This window comes from Budorcas taxicolor, chromosome 10 (genome assembly GCF_023091745.1).
Source record: "Budorcas taxicolor isolate Tak-1 chromosome 10, Takin1.1, whole genome shotgun sequence".
Lineage (NCBI taxonomy): Eukaryota > Metazoa > Chordata > Mammalia > Artiodactyla > Bovidae > Budorcas > Budorcas taxicolor.
This window is the reverse complement of record NC_068919.1, coordinates 54,341,638-54,367,750: the sequence shown is the minus strand read 5'-3', so window position 1 is coordinate 54,367,750 and position 26,113 is coordinate 54,341,638. Positions and strand designations below refer to the sequence as shown.

The following is a 26,113-nucleotide window of genomic DNA, read 5'->3' as shown; positions in this document are numbered from 1 at the left end:
ATGCAAAATGGACCCCTAGAGGGGGAAATGGAAAGTTGTTGAATTTTATTTCTAGTGCTTTCCTCCTCTCCCTATCTTTTAGACAATCTATGATGCCCAGACCTTGGCTTCCTAGGCCTTCTCTTCAGGATGACTCCCTAAGACTTCCCTCTATGGCCAACCCACCGAGCTTGAGTTCACCCACTCTCCATTGTCTCTATCTCCAGCCACAACATACTCACTACACTGACTTTTCAATACTAAATAGAACATGATTTGATAAGATAATTTGGATAAAAGTGGAATCAGTAGTTAAGTTACTTTAATACAGTGATCAGTTTCTTAATTCAAAGGAATAACCTCATAACGGATCATTTTCAGGGTATGTGGGGGTACAAAAAGGGTGAATATGCCTCACTTAATGTGACAGATAGAGAAGGCAATGGGAGCCCACTCCAGTACTCCTGCCTGGAAAATCCCATGGATAGAGGAGCCTGGTAGGCTACCGTCCATGGGGTCTCGAAGAGTCGGACACAACTGAGTGCCTTCACTTTCACTTTTTCACTTTCGTGCATTGGAGAAGGAAATGGCAACCCACTCCAGTATTCTTGCTTGGAGAATCCCAGGGACAGAAGAGCCTGGTGAATTGCCGTCTATGGGGTCACACAGAGTTGGACACGACTGAAGCAACTTAGCAGCAAGAGCAATGTGACAGAAATATTCTATGTAACCTAAGAAAAAAGGCTATCAATCTATATATATATTTTTTGGAGTCCTGAACTACTTGAGAAAGATCTGGCTTCTAATCCTGTCACTAGTAAGAGTTTTCTAAAACCTCTCTGAGTACCATTTTCCATATATGTGAAAAGGATTAATAATACCTGTCAGTGCTCTCCAGTTAAAGATCACTGAGAACACTCCTGTAGTTTTAAAAGTTCAGTTTATTACCCATGGCTTCGATGGAGAATGCACACCAAGGTGAACCACAGGGCATATCAGTAAGAGAGTATTAAAAAGAGAGGATTTCTCTGGATCAGATGTTGCCTTATAGTGAGGACAATCCTGTTATTGTGTACATAAAAGAAAGAAATCTTATCTGTAAGAAAGCAGAGACTAATAGCTGAGTTTAGTAAAGAAGCAGTAGTCACTCATATGTGGAGGAGGATGTTTGGTATTTTGTGGTCACATGGTGACCTGGTTTTCAACTGTGCTTAGAAAAACTTACAGAGTGGTCTTATTTGTTTTGTGTTAAGAGGGACCATGTGCAAGGTTGGTGACCTGTGAGAGTCCTTACACCCAGCTGGAGAGCAAGATGGCCTAGTGGTGAGCACTGGGACAGCTTCCAGCCACAGTGTGAACCAGTTGTGTTAGCCAAATTTCTAGATGTCAGAGTCTATTTAAAAATAGAGAAAAAGAAATTTTTTTAAAAATTTTGTTTAATTTTTTGTTTCTATTCATTTTCTTTCTTTCTCTTTTTGAAAAGGATTTGAAGTAATCTATGTAGCTAAGTGGTGAGACCAAAAAGTTCTGTCTCCTTTTTCTCTCTTCCTTGCTCCCTTCTTTTTCTCTTACACAGTAAAAATGTTTTTTAAGTTTCCCCCTTTTTTTCTTTTTTTACAGTTTATTTGTTCCTTTAATCCCTATAAATAGTTTTAGACTCTGAAGTGATTGGGAAATCTTGAGAAAGCAAATATCTAAATAGTGCTCGTGAGATGCAGTTTTGATACACAATTGTGAGTGCATTCCTGATTTTATGGAGGATTTTGAGACACGAATGTTTCTAAACTTCTAAAAGATTGCATTTACTAAAAATGGGATGGTGGAATCTGGTGGGGTTCGTCTAGTGGAGAGGACAGGAATGGTTGCTTCTGTTTGTTTGGAGCTGTAGGTTTAATGACAGTGAAGTCATTTTATAGAAGGTGGCAGTTCCTGGAAAGGGGGCTCCCAGCCCACATCCCCACCTCCAGGGGTGGGAGATGATGCTAGGCTGGATCTGTGCTCCTCCAGTTACCCTCCTGTTAAACATCAGTCCTTTGTTGTGTGGGAGAAATCATACGGAGTGTGTGGCTTTGATCTTACAAGGAAAAGGAGGTGGCTGACTTAAAGACAGGGGAGTCACAGGGCTGTTCCTTGAAAGATTAAAGGCATGGTAAAAGAGGAGGGTTAAGATTATCTTGGTTGTTAAAGCAGCTAAAGGGAAAGGGTAGGAAATGCCAACTACATGCCCACCTATGTGATTTCATGGGAGAGGAAAGCAGGGACGTCAAAAGCAGGTCCACCTACATGATTTTACTGGCAAAGACAGTAAAAGCAGTAAAGTTTATCAGATTAGACACTGATAAACACATGGCTTAGTATCAGATCCTGAGTGCAGGGTTATTAACCACTTGCACCCTCTGGGTTCATCAGCTTCAAATGCAGGTAAAGGGTTAATGGATGTTAATAATAAATCACAATTAACATTCTTGTTATCATTATTATTTTCTACAGTCTCTTTGAACACTGTTGTCTTTGGACTCCAATCTAGTGAACAGTTATAGAAAATTTAGCCTTGGCAGATGCTGAGCATGATACTGTCCAGGGCAAAGTTTTCAAGGAGTTGCTTCATGGGTCAGGTGAAGTGCAAAACCCTAAAATTTCTTGCTAATGTGAAATTCTTTAATAAATGCTATACCCTCACCTTTGTCCTGAAATCCCTATGCTTATTCAATTATTAGTATTGAAACTATATCAGTATCTCGTTTAATCCTTACAATGACCCTGTAAAGGAAAACAGTGATATCATTTCCTTCTTTTTCTCAGATGCTTACAGAAAGAATTAACTAGCCCAAGTTCAGATCATAAGTGGCAAATCAGAATTTAAACAGAAGGCTGTCTCCTTCTGTAACCACAGCACCATGAGTGCTATGCTCTTTGGTCGTATTTAAAAGTAGTTTTCTTGATTTACAAAAAAGTAAACTTATGCCCTTGCTTTATGTTACTAAGTGCATGAAGTACATATGCCAACCAAATTCTACTTTTATATTGGTGAGCACACATTTGTCTTCTGAAAATCCCATATCTGAAGCTAAGAACCCAGTGTATTTTGTCTCTTCATAAGATATGACAAAGAATGTCTGACGTTTTACATAGCAACTCATTCTTGTTTCTTCCAGTATTCTTGGCCTTATGGTCACAGTGTGCAAAAAGTTTGTAGCACATTAAATTAAACCCAGGGCCAAATTGAATAGTCAAATATAGTAATCGTTTTCTTTTAGATTCACCCAATAAACATTTCATCTTTATTGAGTGTATCTTATTTTCCAAGCAGTGTACTAGATACTTGGAATACACTTTTAACTGAAGTTGGCCTTAAAGACTAGGATAAAACCAATACTGACGGAAGTAGTTGCATCATTGTCGATAGATAAATATTGAAGAATTCTGTGAGGCAGTTGCTTGAAATCAGCCATGTTAGGAATATTTACAGCACAGAAATCTGCAAATGCTATAAATCAAGTTTGACTTTTGTTGTTGTTGTTTTTTTTTTTTTTTTTCCCATGGAGGAGGGAAGAAAATGTGACCACTGAATTTAGAAAGCCAGGATTTCTTTTAAAGAAAAGATAATATCATATGCTGAGAGTAGAGAGTAATGGAGAGGGAGAATGTTTTAGAACAGCTGTTGAAAAAATAGGAAAGAGAAGAGACTGGGGCCAAGGTGGGATGATGCATTTGTCACATACATATAGGTAATTATTTGTAAGGAAAACTGAAATTATAAATCACCGTATAAAAATGATGAAACTGTTACTTTCACACGAAATTTAGATGCTTTGAATAATGAATAAAAATGAAAGAAAAATGAAGGTTTCTAGCTAATTGGCTTTGTTCCATTAAATTAGGTGTAAGGGCATCATGTGAGATAAGCCTGCCTCTGTCTAAGGTTGTGCAGTCTTGTGCATAATTGCATTTTCTGATCTGTCAATTAAGTGTTTTTAAAAGTAACAAAGATGAGTTCCATTTGGATAATGTATTACACTTTACAAAGTGCTTTCGTTGTGTAATATCTCTTTTGATCTTTATTGTTGATCTCTGGTTGATTTATTACTGTATTTCAGTGAAGCTGCTGGATCTTCTACCACATACTTTGAAGGAAGACTCATATGAATACAAATCTGTTTATCTCTGATGACTTTGAGATAAACAGAATAAGCCCAAAGGAAAAGAATAAACCAATAAACCAAAGAGCTGGAAATTTATTTAAGAAATAGTTTCATTAGGAAAATAAGATGAGATATGTGGGTTCAATAAATGATGGGGCAATGAAAAGTCATTGTAGATGAGTTACAAAAATTATGAATTGGTCTGTATCCCTGAACTAAATCGAAGTTGAATCATTTTTCAGATCAAAAGCATAAAAGCTATGTGTCTTTTCTAGAAATAATAGATAAAAGGCTCAAACATAAGTCTCTACTAATTTGCTCTCCCAGATTGGTGATTTTGCAATTTATGGGTCTGCCTGTTGTCTGTACATATTAGAGTAGATATTCTACTCCAGCATCAAGAGCATTGGTGAATTATTACAAAGTTAATTGTCAAGCTTTCCTAATTGATTCTTCAAGAGAATTTAAGTAGTGGTTGTTAAATACAGAAGTTTGATTTCTTAGGAAGAAAATTCTTTTGACATTCGAGCCTTGAATTTGGTAATTATTATTGGGATGAACATTTATTATATGGATGGTGGTCAATTGGCTCTGCCTGAATAAGAAAAATAACCCAAAAGTTAATGCATTTAACTTTTGAGGACTTTAACATGCTTTTCTAGAGCTTTGAGGGCATTAATAGACATAACAAGCATAGTTGTTTAGAAATAAAATATTGGGGGAAGCTAATATTTTAATGATGCTTCTAACCCTTTGGACATTCTTCGAATCACCTTTAAAACCAAACTTTTGAGGCACTTTGAATCTTGCAGGTGACTTTTTCAAGTCACTGTTTTTTTTTCTACTTAATGATTATTCTAATACTTGAAGTAAAATATCTCTTTTGGGGAGTTGCAACGATGTAGTCTAGCCTATGCTAATTTTGCTCTGTGAGAATTATGCTCTGTGGAACCAAGCCATTATTAACAAATCACAAGAATGCTTAAAGATACATAATTCATAAATGTGTAGTTATTCTAGGGCATGTCTTAACAGATCACTATGGCATTAAGAATGTCCCTTCAAATTATATCTTAAATGGAATATGTTAATTTTTAGTATTCTTTTTTAAATATGTGGTTTACATTCTCAAAGGTTAAAAAATATATAAAGAAAGGGAAACTGCTCTTTCTACCAATAGAATATGCATCTCTTTTACCATACTTTAATTAACATCTTGATTACTACTAATGCATTTTTTCCACTCTAGAAAACAAAAGTTATAATTTCAAATAATGAGAATGTTCGCTAAAATACTGATGTTACCTTTGTATGATTTTATTATAAGGAAAGTTCATAGTTGACCTTCCCTTTTAGTTTTAGTTTCCATGTTTAAATCAGGTGCATAACATTTACAGAAGTAAATTCAAAGAACATTAATGAAGCTATCCTTTGTGGTTGGACTTGTGTAGATAAATCATCACATTCAATCTCTAAATAATTTAATGAGCTATTAGTATGCCTATTTCATAAAGACAGTATTTCAAAAAATATAATACAAGTTTGGCAGTATTTATAGTCATGGAGATAAAATTGGAATGATTATTTTTGGGGGCTCCAAGGTCACTGCAGATGGTGATTCCAGCCATGAAATTAAAAGTTGCTTACTCCTTGGAAGGAAAGTTATGACCAACCTAGATAGCATATTGAAAAGCAGAGACATTGCTTTGCCAACAAAGGTGCATCTAGTCAAGGCTATGGTTTTTCCAGTGGTCATGTATGGATGTGAGAGTTGGACTATAAAGAAAGCTGAATGCCAAAGAATTGATGCTTTTGAAGTGTGGTGTTGGAGAAGACTCTTGAGAGTCCCTTGGACTGCAAGGAGATCCAACCAGTCCATTCTGAAGGAGATCAGCCCTGGCATTTCTTTGGAGGGATGATGCTAAAGCTGAAACTCCAGTACTTTGGCCACCTCATGCGAAGAGCTGACTCATTGGAAAAGACGCTGATGCTGGGAGGGATTGAGGGCAGGAGGAGAAGGGGACGACAGAGGATGAGATGGCTGGATGGCATCACCAACTCGATGGACATGAGTTTGGTTGAACTCTGGGAGTTGGTGATGGACAGGGAGGCCTGGTGTGCTACAATTCATGAGGTCACAAAGAATCGGACATGACTGAGCGACTGAAGTCAATTACCTATAGCCACAATATTCTTTTTGTTATATCTCAGTTACTTCTGTGCCAAAAAGTGTTTGGTTTCAGCAGCTGCTACAGTCCCTCTGGACCCTGATACGTGGTCTTTTACTTTCCTACTTCACACTCAGTAAGGAACCTTGAGAGTCAGAATCAAGGCCCACTGTTTGCTCGTGGAATACAGAGCAACCCAGAGGCCACACAGAGCATTGAGACTATCAGGCTGGTGGTTGGAGAAGCTGAGGAACTCAAAGATTGCCTTTTGGAAATTCTTCACTGTCAGGATTTGTTAACAAGAATTTATAACACAAAGATAGTGTATAGCCCAGCAGATTGAGACCAATCATAACAAATAATGTCCTAGAAGTAAAAAAATTACTTTTTGAGTAGAAAGTGAAAATTCAGCCTGTTTAAAACTGTGGCCGTATCATCGAATGAGAGTTCACGTCTGTGGCCCATGATGTGGGGATGGTGCAGCCCAGTGGTTTCTGAATCCTTTTTAAATAGAATCACCTTCATTCCAAGTAAAATCTCACCCTATGTTTCAATCTAATGGATAGTGGTAGTTTTCATTTTGCAAGGAAAAATGTAAGCTTTTAATTATGATAAATTTCATGAATTAAAAATAATTGGGCACTTTAGGTGAATGCAAGTATTTGAAATGTTGATTTCTGAGTGACACTTGCCATATGTATCTGTTTCTGAATTTTGTCTTGGTCACCCAGTGAGTAAATATGTGTGGTATGTAACACATTTAATTGTGTGTGTTCCTCTGGTTTCGAAAGTTGTTTTTAAAAATTCAAATCAAATATTTGCACAGCTGTGACTCAGTTCAGTAATACAACTAAAAAACCCTGGGATCGTGGATGTCCATTACCTACAGTAGCATAAGGGCTAGTCATTCTGAATCTCAGCATGGTGCTTATTCTCCTGATATTTTCTGAAAAAGCTACCCTGACTCCTGAGAATTAAAGCATTCATTCATTCTCATGTTCTTCCTTTTTTTCTGACCCTCCTTCTCTTGGTCTATGAAAAAGAGCTTCATGTGTCTTTACATCATCGTCAATTTTTCTATTATAGGAGCAGCAGAAAAGAGTTCTAAGCATGGTGCAGAAGATAAGACTCAAACCATTATTACAGCCATGAAAGAAAGAATGAAGATCAGGGAGACAAACAGGCCAGAGGTGTTTGAAGTAATTCAGGAAATGTTTCAGATTTCTAAAGAAGATTTTGTGCAGTACACAAAGGCAGCCAAACAGAGTGTACTGGATGGGACATCTAAGTGGTCAGCAAAAATAACCATTACAGGTAAAAATAAGTCTTTTTGAAAAATTTTATTCCACTTTGAGATTTTTATATATGTTAGAAATCACTGCTAATAATTGTTATAGGCAAAATAAATAGATTTTTTCAGTCTTGTCAACTTTGAAGTTTAATTGAAACTTCAGATTTCTAAAAGGTATGGTAGATAATTGAAGTCATTTCAGTCCATGTCTCATTCTAATCAAAAGCTCTTCGAGAGGAAGAAAGTTCCGTTTTATAATATATTTGTCAATACCCTGCAGTTTACAAGAGATTAATTTTGTTGCTGCCTGACACTGATAAATGACAAAAGTAGCCAATAATCTCTTTAGTCAGTTTTTCTTAATGAGAAGACAAATATCATTTTACTTATTCCTGGGTCAATAGCCCTTATCCATTTGATCCTTGACTCAATGCAATTTGAGTATAGTGATGTCTAGTAATTTGAACTTCTGAAGTTGCTCATTATAGTAACAGCAACTGTATAGGTTATCATGTTAATATTAACCAAGCCTCTTAACTCACTCATATTGTATTCAAAAGGCAAAATTAAGAAGCTTTTCTTTAATACTGACAGTACACTCATATACACAAACACATTTTAAATCACAGACTTTGAACTACACTGGATAATTCAAAATATTTACTGAATGAATCGGCTTAATGTTTGTGCATTCTCATTTGTCTATACATGCATGCAGTGACATATGAGTATATAGATAATAAATATATGTAGATGTATGTCTACAGCTACTGGTCATTACAGGCAAAAGGAAACATTAGTCAAAGAAAGATTTTAATGTTGCGTGATTCATTCTTTCATGAAACATTTTGTTAAATCCTGCTGTTCATGAGAGTGAAAGCCATGGGGATGTGTCTGCAAACGCAAAGGACAAAGTAATAGAAAACGTTTCCTTCATTATCAGTTTTTTGTTTCTGCAAAAATACTTATACTAAAAGATTGAATTTGGTTTGTTTCAGTGGTTTCTGCACAAGGCTTGCAGGCAAAAGACAAAACAGGGTCTAGTGACCCGTATGTTACAGTTCAAGTCGGAAAGAACAAAAGAAGGACTAAAACCATTTTTGGAAACTTGAATCCAGTGTGGGATGAAAAGTTTTATTTGTAAGTATATAATGGAAAACTATTAAAATATTGAAATATTTGAGGATAAATTTACAAGCATGCAAAATATACAAGCAATAATTATCTCATGTTTTAATTGTATCTATGAAGGAATTATAAAAAGATGTTGTGAACTGATATTGTGAACTTATTTAATACTCTTATACTATTATTTGTTCCTCATCTTGAGAAGCAAGTGAATAAAAATAATAATATTACAAACAAAAAAGGTGGCACAGCTGGGGTTAGTTTGCAGGAGAAAAAAAAAAATGATTACAACATGATCTGTAACTTGAGTTGACCCAGTATAGTGAGGAATTTATAGGCTTGATTCAGCAATATCTTGACATCTGAAGATTTATGACTGAAAACAGTAGAAAGACTTTGAGCGTCACATGGCTTGTCATACCCATACCAGCCTATACTGATGAAATGGTTGATGATAACTTTTAGAACCTCTCATTTTCTGTGGGTCATTTATTTTTACACCTTTTATATCCTGTACCAAACAGCAAGGAATCATTTTTCTGTCAAAGGTTCTTTTCTTTCTGTCATTCCTTCTTGGAGAGAGATAAGATGACTTCCAGTTACCATTTGTTGGAAATGAAAATCCCAATCTATGAGTTTAAAAGTAAATGGTGCTTTTCTCTTTCCTTCTTTCTTTGTTAATGGTTTAAACATGGATCTCCTTTACATGCTAAGTAAGCAAACACAACATATACAGATTGTTTGGGAATGTGGGAAATAGTGTGTATGAAATAAGAGTTTCATGTGTATATTGGCTTAGGAAGTATTAAGAAAAGAGTGTGGAAAATGAGTTGGGACTCAATAACAGAGGGTACCAGTGAGAGTGTTAAGAGCTTTCTGTGACTTCTCCGTTCAAACTACTGAGAGAAACAATTTTACTATCTCTTTGTTTGTTAACAGAAGATAAGAAATTGATTCATAATCAAAAATTCTTATTCCTAAGGCAGTCAAGTAAGTGAATAAAGCAGGGTAAGGACCATAAAGGAGAGGGAAAGGCACTGTTGCAAACTTGAGAGCAAGTAACACGAGCAAGAAACATCTCCTTGCCATGCAGTCTTGTAGGTGCAGTGCAGCTAGAGCTTCATTTTGTAGGAGAAACTGAAAATCTGAAAGTTCAAAACCAGCAAAGTGAATCAGTTATACATATACATATACATATATCAACACTTCTTTTCCCATGTAAGTCATTATAGAGCATTAAGTAGAGTTTCCTATGTTATACAGTATATCATACAGTCTTGATCTACAGTATATCATACAGTCTTGATATACAGTATATCATACAGTATATCATAAAGCTTTACTTTGTAATAAATGAAGTCTTAATATCAGGTAGTCCTAGTTGTCCACTTTTTCTTTTTTCAAAGTTATTTTATATATTTTAGAACCTTTTAATTATTTCCATGGGTATGTTTTAATCAACTTCACTTTTTCCATACAAAGGGAAGCCTAGGATGGTTTTGATTGCTTTATTCCCTTGGCTAAGATTTCCAGTATAATGCCAAGTAAAAATGATAAAAGCAGACATCCTGGCTTTGTTCTTGATATTAGAGGGAAGCGGTTCCTTTCTTGATTAACTCTGATATTACCTGTGTACTTATAGGTGCCATTTTTCCACTTAAGACAGCAATCTTCTACTTCCAGTAGGCTAAGAGTTTTGATCAGAAGTCAATATTGCATTTTGTCTAAGCTTTTACTGCGTACTGAGATGATTGTTTGATTCTAAATGTCATTTTGAAAAATATACTTGGACAATATTGTTCCATTGTCTTTGTGTTTTTGTTGCTTTCTTATTTTTCATGAGAAATCTGTTGTCTTCTTTGTTCCTCTGTACATGTTATCCCCCACACCCATGATTGCTTTTAAAGTTTTGTTTTCTTTACTCACCTGTACAATTGATTATGGTGTGCTGGGGTTTAATTTTCTTTGTGTTTCTGGTGCTTAGGGTTTATTGAGCCACTTGAGCCTATGAGTCTGAAGTTTACTTTAAATTTGGAAAAAGTTTGGCTATTATTTCTTCAAATATTCTTTCTGCTTCTGTCTTCTGGAGGTTTCACTTACACATATATAAAGCCTCTTGAAGTTGTCCCACAGACCATGGATGCTCTACCCAACCCCCGCCCCGCCCAGTCCCTTTCCTTTCTCTGGGTTTCCTTTGAATTATTTCTGTTGCTGTGACTTCTTCTGTAATGTCTAATCTACTCTTAATCCAAGCCACTGTATTTTTCATCTTAGATGTTTTAGTTTCCATATCAGGAAGTTCAGATTGAGTCTTTGCATCTTCAGCAACTCTACTTAACTGTTTTAAAAATTAAGATGTACTTGGAGGAGGTGAAGTTCATAGGAAAATTGAAGAGCCCATGTAGGGATTTCCCAGAATGCCTTCTACTCCTACATATGCATAGCCTCCCTCTATTATTACCATCTCCCAACAGAGTGTGCGTGTATTGTTACTATTGATAAACCTACATTAGCACAAGATAATTACTCAAAATTCATAGGAGACATAAAATTTCTCATAGTGTTTATATTCTATATATTTGGACAAATGTATAATAACAGTATTCATCATTATGTATCATACACAGTATTTTCACCACCTTAAAAATCCTCTGCTCATCGCCTGTTCATTACTCCTCACTCCACCAATTCTTCACAACTACTGATCTTTTCAGTTCAGTTCAGTTCAGTTCAGTCGCTCAGTCGTCTTTTACTGTCTCCAAAATTTTGCCTATTCTAGGAGGTCCTATTATTTTGAGTTATACAATATGTATCCTTTCCAGATTGACTTTTTTTCATTTATTAATATACATTTAAAGTTCTGTGGGTTTTTTTCATGGTTTGATAGCTCATTTCTTTTTTAGCACTGAGTAATATTTGTCTTGATGTACTAGAATAATATTATCTTGAATTTATCCATTCACCTACTGAAGAAAAATCTTGGTTACTTCCAAGTTTTAACCATTGTGAATAAAGCTGCTATAAATAATGTAGGTTTTTATGTGGTCATAAGTTTTCTGCTCCTTAGAGTAAATGCCAAGGAGTATGATTGCTTGATCATATGATAAGAGTATGTTTAGTTCAGTAAAAAACTGACAAACTGTCTTCTAAAGTGGATATACCATTTTGCATTCTCACCAGCAGTCAGTAATAGTTCTTGCTCCATATCCTCTCTGCATTTTGAATTTTGGTTGTTCCGATGGGTGTGTAGTGATACTTTGCTGTTATTTTATTAATACCGTGATTTTCATTTAAGACATACTTTATGGGATATATTTTAATTTGCTTTTTTGCCATCCTTGTTATTTTCTTTAATGAGGTGTCAAGGTTTTTGGCCCAATTTTAAATCTAGTTGTTTATTATTATTGAATTTTATTATTTCCTTGAATATTTTGGATACTAGACTTTCATCACATGTATGTCTTAAAAATACTTTCTCCCTATCTGTGGCTTGTCTTCCCATTCCTCTGATACTGTCCTTCTGTACTTAACTTTCTGATTCATGCACTTATTATGACAGTTATTTTCATGCCCTTAACTGCCAATTCTATCATCTGTGTCCATCCTTGGTTAGTTTTGATTGATATTGTTTTCCCCTTGTTTTGTGTCATGTTTTTCTGCCACTTCCTGTGCCTGATGGTTTAAATTGAATAACAGACTTTGTGAATATTACCTTGTTGGTTGCTGAATACTTTTAACATCCTCTAAATATTCCTGAGCTCTGTTCTGAGATGTAGTTAAGTTACATGGAAACCCTTTAGTTCTTTAGGTCTTGCTTTCAAAATTTATTAAGTGGAAATGAAACAGCACTCAACTTCAGGCTAATTACTCCTCAGTGCTGAAGCAAGACTTTGCCATATCCTCTGCCAACTGACTCATGAATGATAAACTTTTCTAATCTGTGCAGTAGACGTAAGCACTACTTCTGGCCTTGTTGAGTGCTGGGCATTGTGACATCTAATCATTTTGAGGATGGCTTCTAACCTGGCCTTGGGTGGTTTTACCACATGCATGCACTTGTTACTCAACTGATTGCTCAAGATGAGCCTGTAGCAGATTGGAAGTTGTTTTTGTTTTGGTTTTTGTTTTTCAGTTCAGTTCTCTTCTTTTTGATAGTATGCCCTGTGACTTCTAACTGCTTTGGTTTCCTCAGATTTTCAGCTCTGTCTTTCTAACTCAGAGAGTCCAGTGTACTCCACCTGGCTTTCCTGTCTTTGCACAGGGGCCTGGAAATTCCCTCAGGGAAGTTAGCTGAAGTAATGGTGAGGTTCCCCTTGTTAATTTTTTTCTTTTTTTGGTCTTCTTGCAATCACTGTTGACAAATCTTCAGTATATTGAAAAATAATGTTTCAAATATTTTGCTCACTTTTTGACTTTTCATATGAGAGTGTATCTCTAGTCCTTCTTACTCCTTCTTGACTAGAATAGAAAGTCTGGAACTTTGAATTTAATTGGTTAGCAGAACAAAATAAGACAGTGTCAGAGCCAACACAGAGCATGTGAAACAGGGTACAGCATCTGGATATATGTGATCCATAGGTTGCTAATTGCCATCTATGAAACAAAGCAGCAGTCCCCAACCTTTTAAATAAGGCATCCTTAATGCTGTAGTATTATGTCGACAGCATTGGACAGACATTACTACAGAAATGCTGTAGTCGAAATAGTCTAGTTTTCTAATCTTGCAAAGGGCCCCGTTTGACAAATCATCTGAGTAATGATGCATACGTGCAATGAGAAAACTGCCCCCAAGTCAAGATAAGTTCCACCCAAAAGAACTAGATATGACAGCGTCCAGTGCTCATTCATGTCAGGAATAGTGTTTGTCCCCACTGGACAGGTCAGAAAACTTCATGGTTCATGGGCTGAGTATATTGAAGTAGGTAGATAAAATATGAGTTTTTGATATGCTGATTGGCAGTTTTTCATGTAATTTACTGTATGCTTGGTTTTCCTTTTGGTAAGAGACACCACATACTGGCAACGACAATATATGTTTTTTTTAAGCAGTCGTCTTTTCAAGGAAGAGGAAATTTAAATTTATTGTACCCTGTTGTACATATATTGGAGAAGGAAATGGCAACCCACTCCAGTGTTCTTGCCTGGAGAATCCCAGGGACGGGGGAGCCTGGTGGGCTGCCGTCTATGGGGTCGCAGAGTCGGACACGACTGAAGTGACTTAGCAGCAGCTGTACACATATACATATTTAGCTTATTTTCACTTCTCCATTAACATTTATGAGCTGTAAGTGAAACTATGCTCACAAATATTTTGTTTCTTTCCTTCTAGATTGTAAAATATGAATGTCTAAATTTTCAACAGTAATTAATTTTGTTGTCAGCTACCTGAACGCAAAGATTCCATTTTTATTATTGATGTTCTGTATCATTGGTTCTAGAAATACTATTTTGAATCTACCTGTGCATGTTTTCATTTACCATGAAAATGGTGTGGAAAATTACAAACTTATCTTTCTTTGTAAGGGGCTTTCTTTGGCAGGAGGAAATGAGTTCATGGTGAATTTATGTGCAGATTTTGAAAAATGCATACATGTCATAGATGAACTCATCCATGCCTCCCGCTAACCTGACAGTTCTGCCCAGTGAACTGGAGTGTAAAAACGTGTCCTGAGGTTCTGAAAATAGGATGGCTTATTAATGGTGTGACTTTAGCTTGCATTTGGGGCAATTTGTTTAAATTCTGAACTTTAGCTTTTCTAATATGAAAAACTGGGATAATACACACTTCATAGGATTGATATATTTCTTGAGATAATATATATAGAGCTTTTGTTACCTGTTAAGCATATTCAAAATGGCAGTTGTATTATTACAATGATTAACATTAGTGACATCATATCCTTTGTGCCAAGGAGCAAACATAGCAGTAATACTTTAATACTGAAAAAGTTCCAGTCTAAATAATGAGGCCAAGATTAGTCTTATGAACAAGGTGCTGTAGGAAGTAAGTACTGCTGAAATAAGACTTTGAGAATTGAAATTGAGTGAAATATTGAGAGATGGTTTTATCCAACTCCTTCATTTTATTGATGAAAAAATCAAAGCTTAGACAGGTTATAGTACAGTCAAGTCTACAAAGGAGCCCCCTATTGTGAAATAAAAAATAAGACACAAGTAGAAGTACAGAGGTCTGTTTTTACCCACATTTAAATTCTTCCTTCGGAAAAAATGCAGTTGACCTGAGCCAACAAGGCAATCACAAGCTGGTAAGACAAAAATGCAAATGAAGTAATTTTTCAATTTTTTTTGCTTGAAAGCTTAATTGTTCTCCCACTAATGGCACTTTGATGCCCTCAAGAGATTAATGCTAAGTGATTTCAATTTTAATTCTACCTCTCTTACCGTGGGTTAAAAAGAGAAGTTGGAAATTTTAATCTTCAAAAGCTATGGAATGTGTGATTCTAGAATGGGGCACTCTGGAGAGTGTTTACAGGGAAAAGAGGCATGACCAATTAAGCCCTTGCAGAAATGTGGGTTAGTAGGGGTTGTAAATGTGTAATTTTTAAAATATCACATGAGCATTAACTAAGCTAATATATATAAAAACACTTTGAAAATGATAATGTTAGGTAAATCTAAGGTGCTCATTATCTTTGCTCTTGGATCCTAGTAATTTATGTATTTGATCATTACATAATTAATTATGACATTTTATTTTATTTTGCTGTGCTACAGTTAATGAAATGTTTATGCTTATCATAAACCATTCCCTCAAGAGGAAAAGCAGTCAGTCTCTCCAGTGGATTCTAGCGAGAAAATGGCAGTATTGTCTGCCCCTCTACTGAATAAGAAATTCTGTGGTTAGGAGACTTAGATTATATGTTATATGTTGATACTGTGATTTCTAGAGAACCCTATAGTTGATCCATGGTGCCTCATTTTTGCTAACATAGGAAATGAAAACAAAATGTCACACTGACACCCTCTTGGAGGGGCAGTAGCAGGCATGTATTGGCTACCTTGTTTTGACTGGTATTAACCACTAGAGTAAAGAGTTAATTTTAAAAAGAGTCTAGTCAATGCAATGCCTATGGTAGGAGTGTGGACATGCCCTCATTTATTCATGGTGATGTTGAATAGACATGGCAGTGGTGTTTAAACATTCTACTCATGTATTGTCTGGACAATCAGCTCCACTTGCTTAGTGGGGTATCAGTTAAATTGTACTTCCATTTCCTTATATGCAAAGCACTGTACTGGGTCCATGGGAAGTACTGACTTGAGTAATTTCATATTATATTAAAAAAAAAGAAACCTCTCTGGGCTTAAAGTTTATAAACCTAAGTTCCAGAGCCCTTCTGGATTCAACATGCTTCTTAACCACCAGGAAATGCCTCAACCTCTTTGAATCTCAGGTTCACAGTGGGTTGTTGTTGTTCAATCGCTCAGTCATGTCTGACTCTTTATGACCCCATGGACTGTAGCACACCAGGCTTCCTTGTCCTTCACTATCTCCCAGAGTTTTTCAAACTCATGTCCATTGAATCTGTGATGCCATTCAATCATCTCATTCTCTGTTGTCCCCTTCTTCTTCTTTCAGTCTTTCCCAGCATCAGAGTCTTTTCCAGTGAGTCTGTTCTTTGTATCAGGTGGCCAAAGTATTGGCGCTCTAGCTTCAATATCAATCCTTCCAATGAATACTCAGAGTTGATTTCCTTTAGGATGGACTGGTTTGATCTCCTTGCTGTCCAGTGGACTCTCCGGAGTCTTCTCCAGCACCACAATTCAAAACCATCAATTCTTTGGCACTCAGCTTTCTTTATGGTCCAACTCTTACATTCATACATGACTAGTTGGAAAAGCCATAGCTTTGACTATACAGACCTTTGTTGGCAAAGTGATGTCTCTGCTTTTCAATACACTAGGTTTCTGTATTGTGTCTAGGTTTGTTCACAGTGGGCATTGAGCACAGAAAGTATTCCCCTCCTTGACTCAGTAAAGTTATTGTTATGAAGTAGCATTATACAGAAGCTCCTTTAAGCCAGAAGTATCAGAAACTCATAATGCTGTTATTTATAGAGGTATGATTGCCTTGGCCCTCAAAACACATGCCACCTATGTTCAATTAACAGCAACCCAGATGGAGTGGCACACTGAGTGCCTCAGGCCCAGGACTCTCCACCATGCCGTGTGCTGCTCAGCTCAGGGCTGAGTATGAATTAAGTATAAACAAATCTCCATAGGAGATAGCATTTAAATACTACAATTAAAAAAAAATGTCTTTAGAGCATGGCAGGTTCATATTTTAAAATGACAGCCTGAATGTAATCAGGGATTTGATGTATTGCCTGGATTACTAGTGCAGGCCTCTTCTGGACTACATGGGAAGGGAGCATTTCCGCAGTCTCCTGAGCTGGCTTGCAACAATGGTGTCAGCATCAGAAAGTCATTTGTCAAAAAGATAGTCCCACATTTGTCCAAAGCAAGAAGGAGCTTAGTCACAATTTATGGGGTTACAGATTTGTTTACTAATCATTGTCTATATTGTGGCACCATGGGGATATATAACCAATAGAAAAGAAAGAAAGAAAGTGAAGTTGCTCAGTCATGTCTGACTTTTTGTGACTCCACGGACTGTAGCCTACCAGGCTCCTCTGTCCATGGAATTTTCCAGGCAACAATACTGGAGTGGGTTGCCATTTCCTTCTCCAGGAGATCTTCCCAACCCAGGGATTGAACCTGGGTCCTCCTGCATTGTAGGCAGATGCTTTACTGTCTGAGCCACCAGGGAAGGCCCTATAACCAATATTTCCTTTCATTTGGTAAATGTGGTTGAGCCAATACCCATCTATACACAGCAGAGACAATAGAATAGCACCTACTTCCTGAATGATTTGTACAAGAACTTAGAGGTTTGATAATAAGGCGAGGAGCAGGTATAGAAAGAGGATTGGATGAAATTCAGTGAGGTTAGAATTGAGCTTAGAGCCACCAAAAGGAATAGATTTATAGTCAACAAACTGTAAAATTTCAGAACAGGACAGATCCTTGGAGATACTGCTGTGATGTTCTATAGGCTAAGATATAGGGGGCCATGTATTTATGGAGGAGACTGGTAAGCTGCAGTCCATGGGGTCACTAAGAGTCAAACACGACCGAGCAACTTCACTTTCAATTTCACTTTCATGCCTTGGAGAAGGAAATGGCAACCCACTCTAGTGTTCTTGCCCGGAGAATCCCAGGGAGAGGGGAGCCTGGTGGGCTGCCGTCTATGGGGTTGCACAGAGTTGGACACGACTGAAGTGACTTAGCAGCAGTGGCAGCAGCAGTATTTATTTTTATAGCGAGGATCAAATAGAATTCAGACAAAATGCCCCAAATATTTAGGGAGTAGGGGATTGCAAACAGCAAGCTCAGGACAATGGGGGCTATTCTGTAGAGATCCCTCTTGGTGAGAAGAAAGGGTCTACATTTAAACTGACCCATAGAAAAGAGATCAGGAGGAAACAAATGTTATTATGGACACAGAGTGTCCTTGCAGGAATCCAACAAAAGCCAAACAGCAGAACTCCAAAGGGACAGAAATTATTGTGACCTTAGTTTCTTTCTGTTTTTTCCTCTGACATTTGTCCATCTTTGCCTGTTTTTCTCCATCTCTGCCCTTTATTATATTTTCCCCCTCTCTCCATTTCTGCCCTTATTTCCCTTTCTCTCTCTCTGTCTTGCTTTGCCCAGTCTATCACTGTTCTCCTACTGTCTGTTTGCCCTCTGTCCCTTCTTTTCTCACTCCTCTGTACTCTGGTCTCATTGCTGATCACTACTCAGTCAGTCAGTTCAGTCATGTCCAACTCTTTGCAACCCCATCGACTACAGCACACCAGGTTTCCCTGTCCATCACCAACTCCTGAAGCTTTCTAAAACTCATGTCCATGGAATCGGTGATGCCATCCAACCATCGCATATTTTGACATCCCCTTCTCCTCCTGCCTTCAATCTTTCCCAACATCAGGGTCTTTTCCAATGAGTCAGTTTATCGCATCAGGTGGCCAGAGTATCCGAGCTTCAGCTTCAACATCAGTCCTTCCAATGAATGTTCAGGACTGATTTCCTTTAGGATTGACTGATTTCATCTCCTTGCAGTCCAAGGGGCTCTCAAAAGTCTTCTCCAACACCACAGTTCAAAGTCATCAATTCTTCAGCACTCAGCTTTCTTTATAGTCCAACTCTCACATCCATACATGACTGCTGGAAAACCATAGCTTTGACTAGACAGACCTTGTCGGCAAATAACGTCTCTGTTTTTAATATACTGTCTAGATTATACATAGCTTTTCTTCAAAGGAGCAAGCATCTTCTAACTTCATGGCTGAAGTCCCCATCTACAGTGATTTTGGAGCCCAAGAAAATAAAGTCTGTCACTCTTTCCACTGGTTCCCCATCTATTTGCCAGGAAGTGATGGGACCAGATGCCATGATCTTTGTTTTTAGAATGTTGAGTTTTAAGCCAGCTTTTTCACTCTCCTTCTTCACTTTCATCAAGAAGCTCCTTAGTTCTTCTTTGCTTTCTGCCATAAGGGTGGTGTCATCTGCGTATCTGAGGTCATTGATATTTCTTCTGGCAATCTTGATTCCAGCTTGTGCTTCATCCAGCCTAGCGTTTCTCATGATGTACTCTGCATATAAGTTAAATAAGCAGGGTGATAATATACAGCCTTGACGTATACCTTTTCCTATTTGGAACCAGTCTGTTGTTCCATGTCTAGTTCTAACTGTTGCTTCCTGACCTGCATACAGATTTCTCAGCAGGCAGGTCTGGTATTCCCATCTCTTTAAGAATTTTCCACAGTTAGTTTTGATCCACACAGTCAAAGGCTTTGGCATAGTCAATAAAGTATAAGTAGATGTTTTTCTGGAACTTTCTTGCCTTTTCAATGATCCGGTGAATGTTAGCAATTTGATATCTGGTTCCTCAGCCTTTTCTAAACCAAGCTTGAACATTTGAGAATTCACGGTTCACGTACTGTTGAAACCTGGCTTGGAGAATTTTGAGCATTACTTTGCTAGCATGTGAGATGAGTGCAATTGTGCAGTAGTTTGAGCAATCTTTGGCATTGCCTTTTTTTGAGATTGGAATGAAAACTGACTTTTTCCAGTGCTGTGGCCACTGCTGAGTTTTCCAAATTTGCTGGCTTATTGAGTGCATCATTTTCACAACATCATCTTTTAGGACTTGAAATAGCTCAATTGGAATTCCATTACCTCCACTAGCTTTGTTTGTAGTGATACTTCCCAAGTCCCACTTGACTTCACATTCCCAGGATGTCTGGCTCTAGGTGAGTGATCACACCATCATGATTGTCTGGGTCGTGAAGGCCTGTTTTGTACAGTTGTTCTGTGTGTTCTTGCCACCTCTTCTTAATAGCTTCTGCTTGTTTTATGTCCTTACCATTTCTGTTCTTTATTGTGCCCATTTTTGCATGAAAAGCTCCATTTGTATCTCTGATTTTCTTGAAGAGATCTCTAGTCTTTCCCATTCAATTGTTTTCCTCTATTTCTTTGCATTGATAACTGAGGAAGGCTTTCTTATCTCTCCTTGCTAATTTTTGGAACTCTGCATTCAGATGAGTATATCTTTCCTTTTCTCTGTTGTCTTTAGCTTCTCTTCTTTTCTCAGCTCTTTGTAAGGCCTCCTCAGACAACCATTTTGCCTTCTTGAGTTTCTTTTTCTTGGGAAAGGTCTTGATCACTACCTCCTGTACAGTGTTATGAACTTCCATCTGTAGTTCATCAGGCACTCTATCAGATCTAGTTCCTTAAATCTATTTCTCACTTCCACTGTATAATCATAAGGGTTTGATTTAGGGCATACCTGAATGCGCTAGTGTTTTTCCCGATTTTCTTCAATATAAGTCTAAATTTGGCAATAAGGAGTTCATGATCTTAGCACAGTCAGCTCCTGGACTTGTTTTTGCTGACTGTATAGAGGTTTCCATCTTTGGTTGCAAAGAATATGATTAATCTGATTTTGGTTTTGACCATCTGGTGATATCCATGTGTAGTCTTCTCTTGTGTTGTTGGAAGAGGGTGTTTGCTATGACCAGTGTTTTCTCTTGGCAAAACTCTGTTGGCCTTTTCCCTGCTTCATTTTGTGCTCCAAGGCCATATTGCCTGTTACTCCAGGTATGTCTTGACTTCCTGCGTTTGCATTCCAGTCCCCTCTGATAAAAACATCATCTTTTTTTGCTGTTACTTCTAAAAGTTCTTGTAGGTCTTCATGGAACAATCCAACTTCAGCTTCTTCAGCATTACTAGCTGTGGCATAGACTTGCATTACTGTGAGATTGAATGGCTTGTCTTGGACATGAACAGAGATTATTCTGTCATTTTTGAGATTGCACTGAAGTACTGCATTTCAGACTCTTGTTGACTATGATGGCTATTCCATTTCTTCTAACAGATTCTTGCCCACAATAGTAAATGTAATGGTTATCTGAATTAAATTTGCCCATTCCAGTCCATTTTAGTTCACTGATTCCTGAAATATCGATGTTCACTCTTGCCATCTCCTGTTTGACCACTTCTAATTTACCTTGATTCATGGACCTAACATTCCAGGTTCCTATGCAATATTGTTCTTTACAGCATCAGACTTTACTTCCGTCACCAGTCATATCCACAACTGGGCTTTGTTTTCACTTTCGCTCCAGCTTTTCATACTTTCTGGAGTTATTTTTCCACTCTTCTCTAGTAGCATATTGGGCACCTCCTGACCTGGGGAGTTCATCTGTCTGTCTCCTGTCTTTTTGCCTTTTCATACTGTTCATGGATTTCTCAAGGCAAGAATACTGAAATGGTTCACCATTCCCTTCTCCAGTGGATAATGTTTTGTCTGAACTCTCCACCATGACCTGTCCATCTTGGGTGGCCCTACACGGCATGGCTCATAGTTTCATTGAGTTAGATAAGGCTGTGTCAGTAAGTTTTCATTAAGTAGCTTTCATGTGGTTCCTAATAGCCTTGGTCCTAACATCCTGTGTCTCCCACTTCCAGTGCTATCAGGGAGATTCTTTGCACTTTTAGGTAATTAGCCTACTTATGTTTGTGAAACGAACTATACAAGTCATGTTGGTCTCCTGGTGACTAATTTGAACCTGTGGATTGAAGCAACTCCCTCTAAATAGAATATATCTATTAAAGGCAGATGGAATCATCTGGATTTATATACCATTTTCAAGACTCAAGCAATACGACCAGTCAACCTCTATTTCATTCATCCGCTTATCCCTTGGATGTGTCCCACATGAGGACCAACAATTTTGAAGGCAGATAGACGAGATTCACATGGTTGGGCTAACGGCAGCCACACTGGAAGCATGTAGCTCTACTGACCTAGAACCCTGCAATATTAAGTCCAGCTTTCCAGGCATTTCTATGTGTGTCAGTATCAGCTCCAACCATCTTTAGAAAAATAATTCATTCAATGAACATTATGTGTGAGTCGCTCTCTTAGGTGCTACAGACACTGAGATAAATATGAACAACAAATCTAATTAGGTCCAATCTGTTTATTTTTAGTTTTATTTTCATTACTGTAGGTGAATCAAAAAGGTCTTCCTGCCATTTTTGTCAGAGAGTGTTCTGCCTTTGTTTTCCTTTAAGAGTTGTATAGTATCTAGACTTAAGGTTTCCCAAGTGGTGCAGTTGGTTAAGAATCCACCTGCTAATGCAGGAGACACAAGAGATGTGGGTTTGATCCCTGGGTCAGGAAGATCTCCTAGAGGAGGAAATGGCAACTCCACTCTTCTTGTCTGGAAAATTCCATGGACAGAGCGGCCTGGTGGGTTACAGTCATAGCCTTACATTTAGATTTTTAACCAATTTTGAGTCTATTTTTGTGTATGATGTTTGAGAAAGTTCTAATTTTATTCTTTTACCTGTAACTGTCTCATTTTCCCAGCACCACTTATTAAAGAGATTGTCTGTTCCTCATTGTATAGTCTTGCCTTCTTTGTCAGAGATTAGGTGACCATAGATATGTGGGTTCATCTCTGGACTTTTTGTATCCTGTTCCATTGATCTATCTGTATTTGAACCAGAATCATACTGTTTTGATTACTGTAGCTTTGTAATATAGTCTGAAGTCAGAACACATGATTCTTCCAGTTCCATTTTTCTTTCTCAAGATTGCTTTTGCTATTCAGGATCTTTTGTGTTTCCATACAAACTAAATTTTTTTTTTCTTATGCTGTGAAAAATGCTGTTGGTAATTTGACAGGGATTGCATTCATTTGGGTAGTGCAGTCATTTTAACAATACTGATTCTTTCAATCCAAGAACATGGTATATTTCTCCATCTGTTTGTGCCATCTTTGATTTCTTTCATCAGTATTTTGTTTCATTAAGTACAGGTCTTTTCCCTCCTTATGTAGGTTTATCCCTAATATCTTATACTTTCTGGTGCAGTGGCAAATGGAATTGGTTCCTTAATTCCTGTTTCTGATATTTTGTTGTTAGTGTATAGAAATGTAAGGTATTCTTGTGTGTTAATTTTGTATCCTGAAACTTTGCCAAATTTGCTGATGAGCTCTAGTAGTTTTCTGGTAGTGTCTTTAGGATTTTCTATGTGTAGTATCATATCATGTATAAAAATGCAGACTGCATACAGCAGCAGTTTTACTACTTCCTTTCCAATTTGGATTTCTTTAATTTATTTTTCTTCTGTGATTGCTATGGCTAGGGCTTCCAAAGCTACCTTCAATAAAAGTGGAGAGAATGAACATCCTTATCTTATTCCTGATCTTAGAGGAAATGCTTTCAGTGTTTCATCATTGAGAATGATGTTGCTTGGGGTTTGTCCTATATAGCCTTTCTTATGTTGAGGTATGTTCCCTCTATGCCCACTTTCTGGAGAGTTTTTTTTTTTTTTTTGTCTTAATCATAAATGGGTATTGAATATAGTATATATCTTTATTACAGTCAGTCTACCAGTGATAATATACCAGTTCACACACAGTGTAAGAACTTTATAAAAGTACATTTCCTGTTGTTTCTTATAGACCTTTATGCTAGTATGGGCAAGTATTAGCCAGGATGTGGAGGAACTGGAATTACTTTATTGACATTGAGAAAATAAACTGGTACAACCCCTTGAGATATAACTGACATACAAGTAACTGCATATATTTCAAATGTATAATTTATTAGGTTTTGGCATCTGTTTTCATTCACGTAACCACACCACCACAATCAATATAACTGAAACATCCATCACCTCCAAAAATTTTCCTGGACTTCTTTCCCATCACTTTCCCCTATTATTTCCCTTTATTGCAACCTTCTCCCCTGGCCAACCACTGATTTGATGTCTTATATAATTCATTTTCATTTTTATAATTTTATATAAATGGATTTATACTGCACATGCTCTTATTTGTTCCTGAATTCTTTCACTCAGCCTAATTATTTTGAGATCTACCTAAGTTCAATGTATATACCAGTATAGTACATTTCTTTCCATACAAGAGTATCTCAGTCTATGCATATGAAACTCATATATCTAGTCACATATTGATGAATGCTTGAGTTTTTTTTCCCGTCTTTAGCTACTATAAACAGAGCAGCTATGAAAGCTTATGAGTAACTCCTCAAATGGGCATATACTTTCAAGAAAGAAATAGTTTTCTCAAGTGGTGAGTGATCACACTATTGTGGTTATCTGGGTCATTAAGATCTTTTTTGTATAGTTCTTCCTTGTATTCTTGAAGTTATAAGTAGTAGAGCCAAAAGCAGAGATTCTACCTTTTTCGCCCCCTGATTGCTTGACTCTCTTACTCAGGCCTTCTAGAAGATCTAATTGGTACATAATAATGTTATAAAATTTTCATAGCTAGTCATTGATTTCTGTATAAAAAGTCATTACTCAAAATTAAAGCAATGTGCCATCTTAGCAAGTCTACTTGCAGTGACAGGTTTCCTTGTTAGTTATACTACACTTTAGAGCACTTTTGATACAGTCTTTAATGGTTTTCATGCCTGTTTTATATAAATGTCAGTGTTGTTTTCCAACCTAGGTATTGAGTTATTTGATTGTGAGGATCTCCTAAAATAATGTTGAGTATACAGTAAGCCTAAAAATCTGCTTAATGGTTATTTCCAAATGATAACTTCTAAAGTGAATTTCTTACCAATGAGTGTGTCTATAAATGTTTATAACATGTCTTTAAGTATTTATAGACATAATTGTTTATTTGCACTATTGTTTCACCCTTAATTTTCCCTCCTTCCTCTCCCTTCAATGTTAAGTTTCCCAAGAAATTCTAAAGGTATGTCTTTCTTCTCTGTGTCAGCAGCTTGAGCATTATTTAGTGAATTCAGGTATTTACTTTTTTAGCATCACCAGCATGTGTTTTCCTTTCAAAGGAACCCTTGTCAATGCATCTTGTCTTCATGATGTGTTTTTCACTTTCCGTTTTATGTCTCTACCTAGTAACTTTTGATTACAGTTGGGTTTGAAGGGATAGTAAAGGGGACAAATGTATTTTAACTTATTTAAAGCCTTGAAATAAGCAGTAGAATAACATTTTGAGCTTTTACTATGACCCAGTTTTGACAGGGGTAAGGGTAAAATTAAGAAAACAGGATGGAAAATTGCCACTAACTCTGAGGGGACATTTAGCATTTCTTATTAGAAAATGATATATAATACCCTTTTTGATATTATAGATTTATTATTTTATGAAACCTTACTAATATAATAAAATAATTAAGTTCATGTATTGGGATAATTACTTCAAAAATGAGACACTGTATATTTTTTCTTAATATATATATTTTATTAAAGTATAGTTGACTTACAGTGTTTCAGATGCACATCAAGGTGATTCAGCTGTATATACACACATGTTATTTTTGAAATTATTTTCTATTATTTCTTATTATAAGAAATTGAATATATTTCTATGTGCTATACAGTAAACCTTTGTTGCTTGTTGCATATATATATATATTTAATTAAAAATCTAGCATTATATTCATACTAAGTAAAACAAGTGAAATAAAAATGTCAAATTTTTTAGTTAGGCAAAAATTCATAAGTTTTCTAAAATATGTATATAATACATATTTATATATAAGTATACTAAAGCTTTTCTACTACTCTTGATAAAGGCTTAAGAAAGAATGTTAAAATAGGTAGATATCACTGATGAACATAGATGCAAAAATCCTTAACAAAATTCTAGCAAACAGAATCCAACAACACATTAAAAAGATCATATACCATGACCAAGTGAGCTTTATCCCAGGGATGTAGGATTCTTCAATATTCACAAATCAATCAATGTGATACACCACATTAACAAATTGAAAAATAAAAGCCATATGATTATCTCAATAGATGCAGAGAA

The 26,113-nt window shown here is 36.7% G+C and overlaps 1 protein-coding gene across 1 annotated transcript in view; it reads left to right on the top strand.

Annotated features, from left to right (window-relative positions):
* The window catches only part of UNC13C (unc-13 homolog C), a 655,255-nt gene that overhangs the window by 268,955 nt on the left and 360,187 nt on the right, over positions 1 to 26,113 (top strand). The window contains exons 8-9 of the mRNA XM_052646337.1: positions 7,376 to 7,603; positions 8,579 to 8,720. Coding sequence (XP_052502297.1) covers positions 7,376 to 7,603; positions 8,579 to 8,720 — 370 coding nt within the window. The remainder of the gene's footprint in view (positions 1 to 7,375; positions 7,604 to 8,578; positions 8,721 to 26,113) is intronic.